General features: G+C 46.5%; 1 protein-coding gene, 1 long non-coding RNA gene and 1 pseudogene across 7 annotated transcripts; 1 reads left to right on the forward strand and 2 right to left on the reverse strand.

Moving 5' to 3' along the window:
* Nucleotides 1-718: 718 nt before the first annotated feature.
* Nucleotides 719-2942, reverse strand: LOC123185137 (equilibrative nucleotide transporter 3-like). The gene is made up of 9 exons (XM_044597121.1): nucleotides 2895-2942; nucleotides 2655-2759; nucleotides 2389-2544; nucleotides 2169-2312; nucleotides 1936-2041; nucleotides 1657-1832; nucleotides 1405-1565; nucleotides 1060-1318; nucleotides 719-888 (listed from the first exon to the last, which is right to left on the reverse strand). The coding sequence occupies exons 1-9, from the start codon at nucleotides 2940-2942 to the stop codon at nucleotides 781-783; spliced, it is 1263 nt and encodes a 420-aa protein (XP_044453056.1). The 3' UTR covers nucleotides 719-780.
* A 401-nt stretch (nucleotides 2943-3343) lies between these two features.
* On the forward strand, nucleotides 3344-9709 carry LOC123188282 (uncharacterized). 6 transcript variants are annotated; one of them, XR_006494488.1, is made up of 4 exons: nucleotides 3344-3753; nucleotides 3981-4110; nucleotides 4811-4873; nucleotides 4995-9709. It is a non-coding gene; the product is annotated as an uncharacterized lncRNA (long non-coding RNA). The 6 variants fall into 6 exon arrangements; XR_006494485.1 differs by having other exon boundaries at nucleotides 3981-6370; nucleotides 7622-9709; XR_006494490.1 differs by having other exon boundaries at nucleotides 3981-6169; nucleotides 6260-9709.
* Nucleotides 9710-11110: 1401 nt separating this feature from the next.
* Nucleotides 11111-13772, reverse strand: LOC123191622 (GDSL esterase/lipase At4g10955-like; annotated as a pseudogene).
* Nucleotides 13773-14288: the final 516 nt, after the last annotated feature.

The following is a 14288-nucleotide window of genomic DNA, read 5'->3' on the forward strand; positions in this document are numbered from 1 at the left end:
TTAGGCAGATGACTTTCGAGCAATCTGAGGCACTCCCTCCGTCTAGGTAAATAAGTCATCTTAGGTTGTGCACCGCAACCAAGGTGAAGAGGAAAACGAAAAAACTTAATGTTTATTTGCTAATTAATACCATTGCATGCAACGAACTAACCACTGCATGTCATGTTTGATAGTCTCAAGTCATTAAAAGCATACACGTCTCACATCTCTTATTGATTGATTTCTTTATTTATGTCAAAAAATACGAAACAACATGATAGTTAAAACAACACGTCTATGTGTTTAGGGACTATTTGATTTTTGTAACGTGACTTATATACCTAGACAGAGAGAGTACTTAAAACCCTTCGTAGTGGCGCCTTCATTGATCTCAAATGTAACAGCAGCTTGCTCCCTATGGTTACCCGTGTGCATCATACCACACAATCTAGGACAGAGCGAGTTGTTGAGCAGACTGGGGAAGGACCACGACAGAAGTACTTTCTTTTCAGCTGCCCTCTCTTTTAAAAAGAGGTCTGGTTTTTTTTTTTGCAGAGAAGAAACTATAGTTGGCCAATACTACAATATTAAAATCTCAGTTTTTAGGGGCAACCAAACAACTCGTTGTAAATAAAATTATGGTAACCTTCAAAACTGTAGTATTAGGGCGCACAAAAACCGTAATCATCTATTTGCCTGCAGAGCACCAACACCAAAAGGAAATAAGAAAATAAAGAGGAAAGATGAAAAGTGTTTTTCAGTTTGGAACAAGTCTGGATGACATGCGGGCCATGGGTTTGATCACCATCCTTTGCCTATGAGCCACAGCCAGTCAAGAACAGCCCCTAAACATATGCCCGCCAAGAGGCAGAACACGAGCAGGTTTCCGAGAGCATTCTGTTCTGGCCCCTGGACAAAGACACCAAGCTACAACTCAGTCAGTAGTAGCACCGCCATAAAAAAAGGAAGGAAACAGAGCCCTTTTTTTTGCGAAACAAAGGAAACAGAGCCTTGGGCCTCCATGCAATGTCTAACGAGTTGTAGCTACTGGCTAGCGTGGAATGATTGTGCAACGCTAACCTTGTACGGCTTCGGCGCCTCGGTCAGGACGCAGACGGTCAGGCACCCGTTGCTGAGTCCCAGAACCGATACGAGCAGGATCATCCAGGCCTCCCCTCCGTACCTGGCGGCGCAGTAGAACGCCGGGAGGAGCAGGTACCGGGCGAGCACCGCGGCCAGCAGTCCCCTCCGGGACGTCACCTTGATGATCTCCACCAGAGGCACGTATCTCCCGACCAGGTCCGAGCCGTTGTAGGTCGCGATCAGCACCAGCGCGTACCTGCGCGCGTTTCCATTCCATCGTTCCTAGTAGGAGTAGTAAGCAAAATTTGGATGCATGCCAAAATGGGATGGTGGCTTAATTACCAGGAGCCCAGGCTGTGTGATCCGAGGTCTTCGGCGAGAAATCCCGGGAAGATGGACAGCGTCAGCAGGTAGATGAGGAACATGTCCAAGGCGTAGTCCATGTTCTGCATAAGGAGCTGCTTGTTGCTCAAACGTTCAGGGATGGCTGGGTCGTCTTCAGCCTGAAACGTACGTATGGATCTTTCATTTGCCGTCGGGCGGGAACCAGATTACAGGTTAAGGGGACATATGAACAGTTGTGTACAGATGTACCGATAGTTTAGGCTGTCCCTGGAGGCCAGCGGCAGCAAGGTCGGCAACGACCGTCAGTGATCCCTCGGAAGCCGCCTCTGCACGGTAGAATTTCACTATTGGCAGCTTGGGGAAGACGTGGGCGTACAGCACGACGCACAGCAGCTCAAAGAAGCATGATGCGGCGAAGAACAACACTGGAACTTATATGAATGAGCAGCAGCACAGCTCGGTGGATATGGATAAACCATCGTACTAGCAGAAACTCAGCGAATGAATTGGGGGTTTGATGCGACATACTAGCTCCCCTGCGAAGGCCGTCTCTGGATTTCTCGAAGGCCGCCTTTGTAACGAGCCTCAGGGCCGACGTTATTGCGCCAGATGCAGCCATGCCAGCAGAAAATGACTGGATCCAAACAAGTTATATCAAATTACTGTCTCCTATTTCTCAAAGAAAAAAAATGTCTCATGCACAGAAACAAACTGCCTCGCTAGTACGAAAACCCTGTATGTTCTGGCACAAGAAATGGCACCTGTATGAACTCCGGGCACATCAAGGACAGGTCCCCGGTCATGGCACCTTCTACATGACCTTCCGGGACGCCGAACACCGCCACAACCGTACACACGCCGATGAAGGTTGCGATTCCACCTCTTCCCGACGTCGCAAGATCCAGCTACGGCGCAGGGGAGAGGAATCGAGCAGTTAATGTTTAATAGTTCAGAACACGGAGTTTCTGAAAATGTGCTTACGATGATGAGAGCGAGCGAGCCGAGGAAGAAGAGTGAGTACCCCACCAAGTTGCGCACCCTGGTGTTTACTTTCGCCTCATGGTAGGCAAACACCGCAGCTATCACGAGCACAAGCGGCTGATAGGTGAGAGTGATGACTCTAACCGGACGGTAGTTCTGAATTTACAAGTGTCAAAAGTTAGTTCTCTGTGTGTGTGCGTGTGTGTGTGGCATACTCGATGTGGAAGAAGAACAGCATTCATATACTAGTAAAAAGTTTGTTATACTGGGAAGAGGTGGACGAGGTAATCTTCGATGGTGAGCATGCTGTTGTACCCGAAGAGGCATCCGTTGCCCAGAAACCAGCAAATGAAAACGCCCAAACTCTTGCCCTGATCAGCGCATGCATATCATATATACTGTATGTGTTTGCAGAAATAAATAGATGTTCGAGGTGATTCAAGGGAGCGAGCAATCAAGCACGGAATTATCTCAGGAGGAAAATGATGATCCATGATGCAACAAACCTCCTGAGTTGTGTGCACCCCGCGATGGTCAACTTCGCCGTACGCCATGCCTGGTTTGCTTTGGTGGCCCAGTAGAACGAGAACAAGCGACACAAATGAGAAAAGAAAGACTTTGGGTCGACGGCTAGCATCGAAAGCGTCGTGAAAGGAAAATCTAACATATAAACAACGCTAGCCTACCCGCCGTTCTAGCGCCATTGCGCTCGCGCAGCGGTTTCCACCCCACGATGAGTTTACCGTACGCGTTTTTATCTTGCTGGCATATGGTCGTCCGTCTGTTCATTTTCACGCCACGAGCTGGGTTGAAGCTAAATGACAAGTGGTCTCGTTCGCCTGTGGGGGCCAGGGATCACATGATGGGCTGTTGAAGGGCTGTGTAGCCTAAAATCGTGTCCGCTGTGAAAACCTAGCCCAATCCCCTCCTGCCCTCGAGTCCCGCGAGGCCGCAGCCCTCGTCCCATCTTGCCGCCTCGCCTCTCCTCTGCCCTGGTTCTCCTGGCGCCGACACCCCTTCCTTCCTCCTTCCCCACCCCTGTCGCGAGCCCCTCCTCTCTGTGCCGCCGACCGTCGCGGCGACGCAGAGCAAGGCGCCAAGCCGCGGGAGCTCGCCGTGCGCGTGGAGCTCATCCACCAGCGAGGGCCCCTGCACCAGCGACAACACCGCCAGATGCCACACAACATCACCCACGCCTCCTTGTCCTGCTGGCCTCCGCGACGGTCGGCGACGCGGAGCAGGGCACCGAGCCGCGGGAGCTCGCCATGCGCGTGTAACTCGTCCACCACCGAGGGCTCCCGCACCAGCGACAACACCGACACCCACGCCTCTCCTCCTTGGTTCATTCTCACCTCCATCAGGCAGGTGAGCTCCTGCTTTCTCTCTCGGCCTCCCCTCAATTTTGTGCTTGTGTTTTTTTCCCCTTGTGGGCTATGGCTACTACTTGTGCTACTGGTTATACATGAGTTCAGTGCTGCTGGTTCTGCTGTTGCAATGTTTGGCTGCTGCTTGCCCTGCTGCCATGTGCTACTACCTGATGTTGGTTGCTTTGTTATTTGGTTATTTATTTGTGAACTAAAAACTCTTCCCAGGATGCAACTATTGAAGAGAAGGCTATGAGCCAAGAAGAAGTGATGATGAATATGGTGTAAGTACCTGCTGTTCATAGCACTTGAGGGAAAGGACACCCAGAATAAGAGGGAAAGACCACTACATGACTAGGTGAGCTTCATTTTGAGTTTTTCATTTAAGAAGTGATGAAGGTTATTTCATATGTATGATTAATAGAAAGTTGGTAGTTACCTTTCTGTTATTTACTCAAATGACTGTACTTAGAATTACCTTCAGACTTTACTCGATCTTGGTTTATTTTCCATCTCCAATTGGATTAATGGTTTGCAGCCCAAGACCAATGTTTTATGGTTTTCTTATTCCTGATTTAGTTGTATATTTGATTTGTATGTGTGTGATCTATTATTGCAAGAGCTGATTATATATGATGAGCTGCCTCACACCATCATTTGGTCTCTGTAGCATTTGAGTCGGCAAAGTTGCTGTAGTCGCATAATCCACCTAATTCTTGACAAGTCATCCGTTTCTCTGAATGTGTTGTATATGTGCTGGACTTTTCTGCATATCACTGTACGTACTAGACATTGATGCAGTTTTTGGACAGTACATTTGAACCGCTGATTTGGCCTCGCTTAAAAAATAATAAGCAAGAAACTTCGCAAGGCAAAGCCTCTCCTTTTAATTCACTAGATTCCACTCATTGCGCCCCTGGTGCAAGGCATGAATGAAGAGAAGTTCTGTTTGAGTATTATCACCATACATTCGTAGCAGCAATGCCATATATAATCATGCTTTGAGTGTTTTGCCTTGCGATGTTCAGCTTGTTCTTGTTTCTTAATTTTGTTGTCAGCTTGCCTTGTTAAGCTCTATGGCAGGTGGGAGGATCATTCAGTCGACCAAGTGCAATTTGATGGTAATATAAAAACTGAGATTATGAAAGCATCTTTTGTGCATGTATGGTAGGCAGACTTAGTGGTGTAGTATCTTTCAGAATCATTGCTAGGTTAATGATGTTGCAGGTTTTGCTTTGACAGATCCCTCGTTTCTTAGCACCGGCAGGACTATGGTGACAGGGAGCATCAGCAACTGCAATTAATCCATTTGTGCATGGAATTGGGATAACAAGAAGGTAAATGGCTTGCATGATCCCTTTTTTTTGAATGTTTGGTGTCCACTCTCTGCGTCAAACTTAGCGTCAAATAAGCAGATCCTAGCTGCAGATGGGGAGGTATAGAATGCTTGTCTATAAGCCCAATTAAACTGTTTGCCCATGTGAGATTGTGTAATTTTACTCTCTGCTGCTTGCGCACCATGGACCTGGAAGTACTGGATCCTGTATATTGCTGCAGAAATTTGATACTCTCTTTTTTGTCAAGGTTGAGAAATACTTAAGAAAGCTTAGTACTATTTGATGGTTGTAAGCATGAAGTTGCAGTAATTAATATAGGAAGGAATATACTTCAAACTTTACTCCGGGCTATGTTGATTATCTGGCTACATCTTTGGAAAATATTGCTAAATATCCTACTTCCATTGGCATATATGTTCCCTCTCTGGCTGATTTATGTAAAAAGTAAATCATTTATGTGGTTCATGGTTTCCCGATGTACTAATGTAAATCAAGCATATTTTTCCTCCTCCTGCAATTCTCTTATTCAGAAATTTTGTACGATACATATTTTGAATACAACGCTTTCTTTAGGAAAGAAAACCCTGCTCTACAGCTGCCCGTCAATTCCATATCAGTTGACAGGCAATCACCGCGCCTCTATGTCGCTGCTATGAGTTTTCTTATTCAGAATTTTGTAGGATACATATTTTAAATACAATGTTTTTTAGGAAAGAAAGCACTGCTCTTATAACTGTCTGTCAACTCCATATCCGTTGACAACTGATCACCGCGCCCTTCTGATGATTGCCGCGCATCTCCGTCGCTACTGTGAGCCTGATCAGCGATTCAAACATTTCGGTGAACTCCTCATCTACTTTGTCGCCTCCTGCATGATTTCAGCATTCTCAATCTTTGCTTGCCTTGTTGAGCTTCTCCTAATCTTTCTTTCCCTCTTCCTCCTGATCTATTTCTCTCCCACTGCCCCTCTTCGTTCCCAAACCAGTGGCTATATGTGGGTGGAAATCTGCACTTTTTGCTCTCTTATGCCATCTTTGCATTGCTTATTCATGTTTGGACAACTACCTTCTAATTTATCATGTGAGTATCCTTTCTTTGCAGATGAAGATATCATATATTTATTATAGTTTTCTCCAATCAGTTTGACACCATTGTTGTGATTGACGGCAGATTCAGAAATTTGGAGATCATCTTTTTCATGCTATCCGTGAAGGTGAGACTTCAGGAGAAGTAAAACGTCACATACACAGAAAATTCCAAGTCCCTGATGAGGAATTCTAGGTGATCTTATTAGTTTCTTTAATAGATGTGATCATAAAACTACCATGCTTCTTTCCATATGCTAATAAAGTAGATGCAAATATTGGAACCAACATGGATCTCGTGATCAATTGGTTTTGATGTGTTGAGCCGAGGGTAGTTCACATACAATACTACACTCTCAAATTTGATTAGTAATTTTCTCAACGAATAAATAAAGTCACTGTTGTCATAAAACGATCACTGGTGATGCAATCATGGTAGACCTTATAGAAGGGCTTGTGAAGTATTGCTTGAGCTACAGCCACATATGCTAAATTAGTATAAGAATACAGAATGTAGCGATTCATCGATTTTACATTTCCTTTTGAAAATAATTATTTTCTAGGGGGAAGTTCTTTGGACGTTTTATCCCTGTTCTGTTTTGTATCCTTTTTTTCTCTGTTTTTACCCTGGGATATTTGTGCATTGATCTTCAGTTATTTCTCTATTTTTTCCATGAGCTACCCTGACAAAATATTCCTCCGGATGCCAACGGTGGCTTTTGTTCATTTGAGTTATTTGATAGATGCTCCATTTGAAATTAGAAATAATAAATTGATAGACTAGAAGTTGCCGCACGCCGGTCGTCGTCCTCTGTCCTCTATATATGGCTGCAAAGCATCCATGGGTTTGCTATCGGCCTCGTCCAGTTGTCCAGGCCCTTGCCCTTTGTCCAAGCTGGCCTTCCAAGGTATGCACGGCGTCATGGGAAAGGTCGAGCATCAGCATGGATGGTGTCTCGTGACTCAGCCCTGCCCCTTCTCTTCATCCACTCGCCCTTCTTTGGGACACAACGGATAGTGTTGAGTGATCAGTACCAATGGCTCCTTTTCTTTGCGCTTTTTTCTCTCATGCTTGTAGTAATACTAATTAGGGGATTGTGACTATGTTTTCCATATATTGCCATATTATTTTTGCCACACTTGCCTAACTTGAGTTGCTCAAATTGCTAGCCACACTTTGGCTTGCCTAAGGGAATCTTGCCACACTTTTTGTGTCTATAATATGTGGGTTCACTTCTCATAAAAAAAATATTGCCTTAGACGTGGCTAGAACCAAACACCCACCTAACTTGGTCAAATTTGCCTAAGGTGAGGTGTGGCAAAGTGTGGCAAGATGTGGCTAGAAACCAAACAGCCCCTTAGTCACTTACCCTGAATATTTTATCTCTTTGTATGCAATTCGTAGTTTCACACACTAAACTAGACTATTTTGTCATGTTTTCTTCAGGTTCCTATGTAGGTTGTTCCTTGCAAGGGCACAACATCGTCAATTCTGGTGGTGGTTAGACAATTTGCTATCATGAGGTTTGTCTTCTTAACAAGGTATACATTTTCCCCGATTTTACTCCAATCGGTTTCAGTCAGGCAAATCATGATAACCCTCTTCTTAAAGCAAAAAATAATATAGCTCTCTTCACATGTTTTGGTGATCTCATTTTTCCTTTCATTTTTTGCTTTAAGAAAAGGGTTATCATGATGACATGTTCCATATACTCTAATGTGATAAAAGAATGGGTTTTTAATATTGTATTGTTTTTTAGAAGACCATATATATTACCAGATTATATTGATGAGGTACAGAGAACATACATATGTATAACCTTGAAAATTCCTTTGTGTGTGCTATGCTATGCCTGAGGCTTACAACTATCCATTTGGAATTCCTAGAGTGCACAACAAATGCTTATTCAGTACTAATGGAAGATTTTGTATATGTTTAGCAGTTCAATGTTTTCAGGATTAGAAGCTTTTTTAATAACTTATCTGAAATTTGTAGCTCAATAGGTTACCCATGTATGTAGGTGTATTTAAGTCTTTCGTAGAACAAGATTATTGATATATCTCCCAAAAAATCTTTTCCTTTACTTGGAACCAAATTGTTCATTAGCAATTGTTATTTGGGCACTATTTTATACAAGATGCAGCTTAGTGTGCACTGAAACAGTACCCACGGAGTTTGGCACAATTGGTAAAAGATTACTGCTGATGAACCGCAAACTGTTACAAAGAACATGTGATGCATGTAAGCATGCTCTCGCAAGTTCGTCTTTGTTCGGCTCTTTTCGGGTACGGAAGCTTCACTCACTAATTATCAACTGGTATGACATTCTTCTCTATGCTCCATTTCATCCCGGAGAGGCTTTGTAAGGCAATTGCATATTGTCTTGTGTAAATAATATTAATTCCATATTTCTTTAGGGAGGTCAACTGAAGATAAGAGCTTCAAAAGTTTGGCAAAATTCCTTGACCCATAGTGAAATTAGATTTGTACATTGTCTCGGATATGAGTTGAAGCTTGCAACAACATATATAGTTAATTTTTACAGCTTCCGCTTCTACAATTAATTTTAGAGCTTATGCAGCTATGATCAGTATTTCCACCGAAACTTTTACAGTCTGAAGGAGAAATCCTCTTGTGGGGCTTAGCAGAAGCTGCCTTTTCTCAGTACTTGACATACTACGTATGATTCCTTTTATTATTAATAACAATAATACTACTATATGTGTTTACTAAAATTTCGCATGCTAAAGACTCTTATGTTTTCACCATCACCATTTGATTGTTTTGATATTTAAATTGCAGCACTTGTTAACTCTTTATAATTGAAAAGGGGTCCCTAAATGTAGCGTGTACCTATGAAAAATTTGGACAACATGAACATGTGAGGATTCTGTTTTGCATTCGGTTGGCCTTCTAAAGAAGATTTAGGGAGGCAGTATGTCTCAGGTATTTATGACAAATGTTCGTTACACTTTATTCTTTCGAGTAGGAATTAGCCTTTTCTCTCTCTTTAACAGAGTACATTACTTTGGAAATTTTCAATTGTTGCCTGCTGTCCATGCACAAATTAGGTACTCTTATATTACTTCTGAGCTTCTACACAAGTGCCTACAGATTTACTTGATTTATTAGATCATACAAACTACTACAAAGTATACTGCAGAATATTTGTTCTCCACTAACAGCAACACCTTCCGTTAAAAAGGGAATTATTTCATTATTGGAGGCTTTCATGTACATATTATTGGCAGCTCATTGGCGGTTTGGATTTCTATATCAGATGAGAAAAAATGATGCCTCCTGAACATTAGTTGCATTTTCAGTTTTAGCCTGTCTACGGGTACTATGTAGAGCTCATGCTTCGTTGATTCATCTCCCTGCTGCTACTGATGGTGCCCAAGGGGTGGTCCAGTCTAGAGGACATGTATTTCTCCTCGCTTTTGAAATTTTAGAACTGAATCAAATTTTCATCAGTAGACAAGCTGAGTTTATAGTATATAAATTATGAGAGGATCATGCCTTCTCCTTTCAATATGAATTCCCTTCGTGCAATTGCCCCAGACCTAAATTATGAGAGGATTATGGAGGCGATGAAGAAGTAAATTATAAGAAGCTGAGTTTATAGTTGTACAACGCACTGTGGAGGCATGGTCTTTCTCAGGATGACTAACAAGGATGATCAGCAAGTGTTTGTTTGCCAAAATTATGGCGGTTTGAAAAAAGTCGATGGTGCATTGCTGTGGATCTCAAGATGGCTATGTGTTTGTATTTTGCATAATCACTCTGAAGGCCATGCTTTATATTTTCTCTAAAATTTGCTCTTGAAGAATCATGTATCTATGTTAGATCCGGTGAGAAAAGGTGGCTTTCAAACAGAGGATGCGGGAGTGTTGGCCACATTTGATTTTTGACTAGGGTGTCTAAATATTCTCACAATACTTGGCTCCCTCTCGCCCCTTGCGTCATTTGGCGCAACGAGTCATCTAGTACTAATAAGAACCCTAGCTAGCATATGCGCTTAGGATAATCAGACGACACAGCTACGCCTCTTTCTCGGTTAGAATAGAACATCCAGGACAGAAGTACTAGTCCGTGAAACTAACTGCCGCGGTAAGCACGCATGTCATCTAATCCACAACGTATTTTCTTTTCTTTTCTTATAAAAGCATCTACAACCAGACCCCTCAAATCTTCATGTACATCCAGACGAACAACCCGATCAATAACCGGTTACAAAATTGCTACGCACCCAACCGGCTCCCTCAAACTGGCCGGGCATCCCGCAAATCAAGCGCATATGTGGGGCGGTCCGGACATACTTAGACGTGTCGGATCCAGCGCATATGTGGGACAGTTCGGACATACTCAGACGTTTCGGATCCAGCCCATATGGGGCGGTCAGGATGCGTCGGATCCGGCACATGCTGGCCCATCCAGCTCCCACTCGTCCGCACGATACCCACCTCAGACCAAACCCTAGCCAAAATCCACTCTTCTCGATCGCTCCTTTCCACTGCCTAGACAATTATTTTTCAAATTCATAATTTTATAAATTTGAAACATCCTTTAATTCGCATTTTAAAAACTCACTACCATTTTTTAATTCATGTACATTTTTTAAAATCCAGGAACACTTTGTAAGAATTTGAGGACATTTTTAAATTTTCCTAAAAATTTGTCCACTTTTTTTGAATTTTAAACATTTTTAATTCCATTAAGAATACAAAAATGAAAACAAAAATTAAAATGAGAAATGAGAAAAAACAAAAAAGAAAAAGAAAAGAGAAGAACAGAGGCCCTGCCCTGCACAAGGCCAGCCCAAAGCGCGCGGGTGGGTGAGCCGTTGACAACAGATACTGTACGCACCTTGAAGGAAAATAATGTAGGATAACTATATGGTCTCAGTCGTCGACTGAGATTTAGCAATTCCGATAGTCATGCGAAGCTATAACGTCTGTCGCTCAACCTGAGGTCGCCGTCCGGTCTCCACCACTGCTGGAGCTCGTGTGCGGCCAGCGACTGCTGGACAGGTTGGCGTCTCTATCCATGCTCGAGTTCTTCCACAGTGTCGCGGATGGCAGGAGGTGCGGCCGCTCTTTCTCCTTGCCGAGCGTGAAGAAGAGCATGTCACGGTACGACAGCGTGGTGGCCGACTTGGCGCCACGGCAGCGCTCCTCCAGCTGCTGCTGCTGCTCGAAGTAGCCTATGAAGCCCTGGCAGATGACGTCCCTCTCGTGCACGTACAGGTTTGGCGCCCACGGGGACAGCCGTTCAAACAGCCTCTCCATGAGCTTCCGGTGGGGGCTGAGGACCAGCCCGAGCCCGACCTTGACGAGGTTGCTCTTGGCGAGCAGCTCCCTCCTCGCACCCTCGGACGGGAGCACCATGTCGATCGCCGGAATCGGCGACACGTGCGGCGGGTTGAAGAGGAAGGTCGGGAGGCTGCGGCCCTGCTCCGCCATCATGGTCCGCCCTACCTCCAGCGCCCCGCGAGCCACACGGCGCCGCCGCTGTCGGAGCGCTTGGCGATGGTCGCGAGGAGCGTGTCCACAGCCCGGTGCGCATGCTCGGAGCGCTTGGAGTCCGAGAGCGTGTTGGCCATGATCTTGAAGTCGAGGAACAGGTCGTGTATCGCCTTGGGGTGGGGCAGTCCCTCGGAAGGCCACGATGTACTGCGGAGCAGAAGGATGGCGGTGTCCGCCCGCCACGGGGACGTGCTCGTAGATGGCGTCGAAGATGAGCTTGTCGCACTTGCGCCTAAAGGATTCCTCTGTAAGCACGCCGCTGAGGCGGAAGTGGAAGCTCTCCCACCACGGCGGCGCGCGCGAGCACCTCCTAGTGCACCCTGCACATGGTTCTGTTGTTCTCGAGGACGTAGGTGCCCTTCACGATGCAGGCGGCCACGTAGGCCGATCCCCACGCTTATGGTGCTTCATAAGATCGTCCTGCTGGATATGAGAGGACGACCCCCTCCCCTCCGGCCGAACCTCCCCTCCAGCCACCCCCCTTCCTCCCGCCGCCGCCAAAAGCTTATGCCGGGTGAAGCCCGCACGGATCTGGCGGCGGCGGGCCGTCGTTCCTCGTGCAGACTGCTCGTGGGCCGGGGAGCTCCGTGGGGCGGCGGGCGGCGCGGCGTGACTCCGGCATGCATCGCTTCTGCTGGTGGTGGTCGGAGACAGTGGGGCGGATGCGTTCGCGGCTCCCTTCCGCTGGCCTTCCCCGAATCAGCATCTCCCTACTGTGTTGGCGACCGGTGGGCGTCGGGGATGGCTGCTGGTTTCGGTTCAGATGTGTCCAGCGGAGGTCGCTGTGAGGCGCGGGGTGGCGGTGCTCGCCCTTCCCCGAGGCGCCACCGTCCGCTCTAGCTTGTGGTTCTGCCTTCTGGCGGCGCTGGCGTGGGCGGCGCGCCTATCGGCTTCGGCTTGGCCCGATCCGGTGGGGAGCGGCGGGGGGCAAGTTGGATCCTGCCGGATCTGGCCTGTGGCAACCCGGATTTGGTCATGTGTGGCGATGGGGCTGCAGTGGCCCTTCTCTGTGGTGGTGCAGGGAGCGGTGCTGCGAGATCAATTCGATGCTTATTGGAGGTGGTCTGCTCATTTGGGCGAAAGCCCTGCTCCTGCCGAAGCCGGCGCCGGTGACGACTGCGGGCGCCACTAACCTCCTTGGAGGCGGCGTTGTCATGGTGACTACCCCTTCACATCCCAGGGGAAACCCATGTTCCAAGTCCGTCTGGAATGGACGATGGCGACGCACATTGTGTCGCATCCCTTCTTGAAGGCATCGTCTGGGGTAGGCTCGGTTGGTCTTTATGGTGGCTGCTCGCTACAGGTTTGACGGTTGTGGTGGTGTGGACGGCTTGGTGCTGATGGTGGTTTGTGCTTTGTTGGCGAGGAGGTGGTGCTCTGTATGAGAGATCATGGCTCAGCTTTGCTCTGGATTGGTTCTGATTTTCATCCGAAGCCGGGTTAGCGGGGTCGTTATCCTACTCAATGGATCACCTTGTTCCCATATGACACCTCTACCTCTGCTGGGTGTTGTTGGGTGGCGACCAGACGGCCAAAGTTCAAGGCTCTCCTTGCTTGGTCAGATGAAGATGTAAGTTGAGGTCCTCCTCCTGGAGGGTTGTGCTGATGAGATTTGTGATGGCGGTTGGTGGTGTTGGTGCATCCAACTTCAGATCATCGAAAGGCCTTCTTCTCCCTGTGTGCCCTTTTCTCGGCGGGTCTTCCGGTGGTTCTGTTGGATGTGTTTGTGTGTGTGTGTGTGTGTGTGTGTGTTTTCGATTGCATCTCTTGTCTTGTTTTCCCCGTCTACTCTGGTTCATTTGGACCTATCTTGTATAGAGCCGCAAGTCTTCTAGGCAAATTCCATTGAATATATTCAGGTGGGGATCCTTCCCTCCCGGTGGCCATTCAAAAAAAAGATCGTCCTGCTGTCGATCCCCACCGTCAGCACCACCATCATTGTCTTTGCCTTCGTTAGTGTCCTTTGCCATCGGGTACCCCTCGATCTCAATCTTAAGATCATAACTCAAACCCCCATAAAACCAGGATAGATAAGCCGGCACCACATCCACATCAATCACCGCAACACGCATCCTCGCAATGCCATGCGTGCGAGTGGAAGGAAATCAACTTCCTCGATTTTCTCAATAAGAGATCTAATGCTTCAAGTCTCGAGGAAGTCATTGAGCAGTTTGGGGGGAACCCCCAAAAAATCTGACCCAAATCTGAATCAGGGGATGCCCAACTGGCATGTTTCGCTTCCACTCCTCAAGCTCAAGGAAGCAAGAATTGTCAGGCACTCTGCTCATGCCGAAGTGATTAATCCTCTCAAGATCAACTTTCGTAGGGTAGTCGACCTTAAGCTACTCATAGTGGGGAGTAACATACACTAGTATCATGCATATGATACTAGTATATGATACTACCTCCATAGTGCATAGTATCATAAAGTAGTATCATAGATGGCCATATTTATGTTGGGGAACGTAGTAATTTCAAAAAAAATCCTACGCGGACACAGGATCATGGTGATGCATAGCAACAAGAGGGGAGAGTGTTGTCCACGTACCCTCGTAAACCGAAAGCGGAAGCGTTAGCACAACGCGGTT

Source organism: Triticum aestivum, chromosome 2A (assembly GCF_018294505.1).
Source record: "Triticum aestivum cultivar Chinese Spring chromosome 2A, IWGSC CS RefSeq v2.1, whole genome shotgun sequence".
NCBI classification, from domain to species: Eukaryota; Viridiplantae; Streptophyta; class Magnoliopsida; order Poales; family Poaceae; genus Triticum; species Triticum aestivum.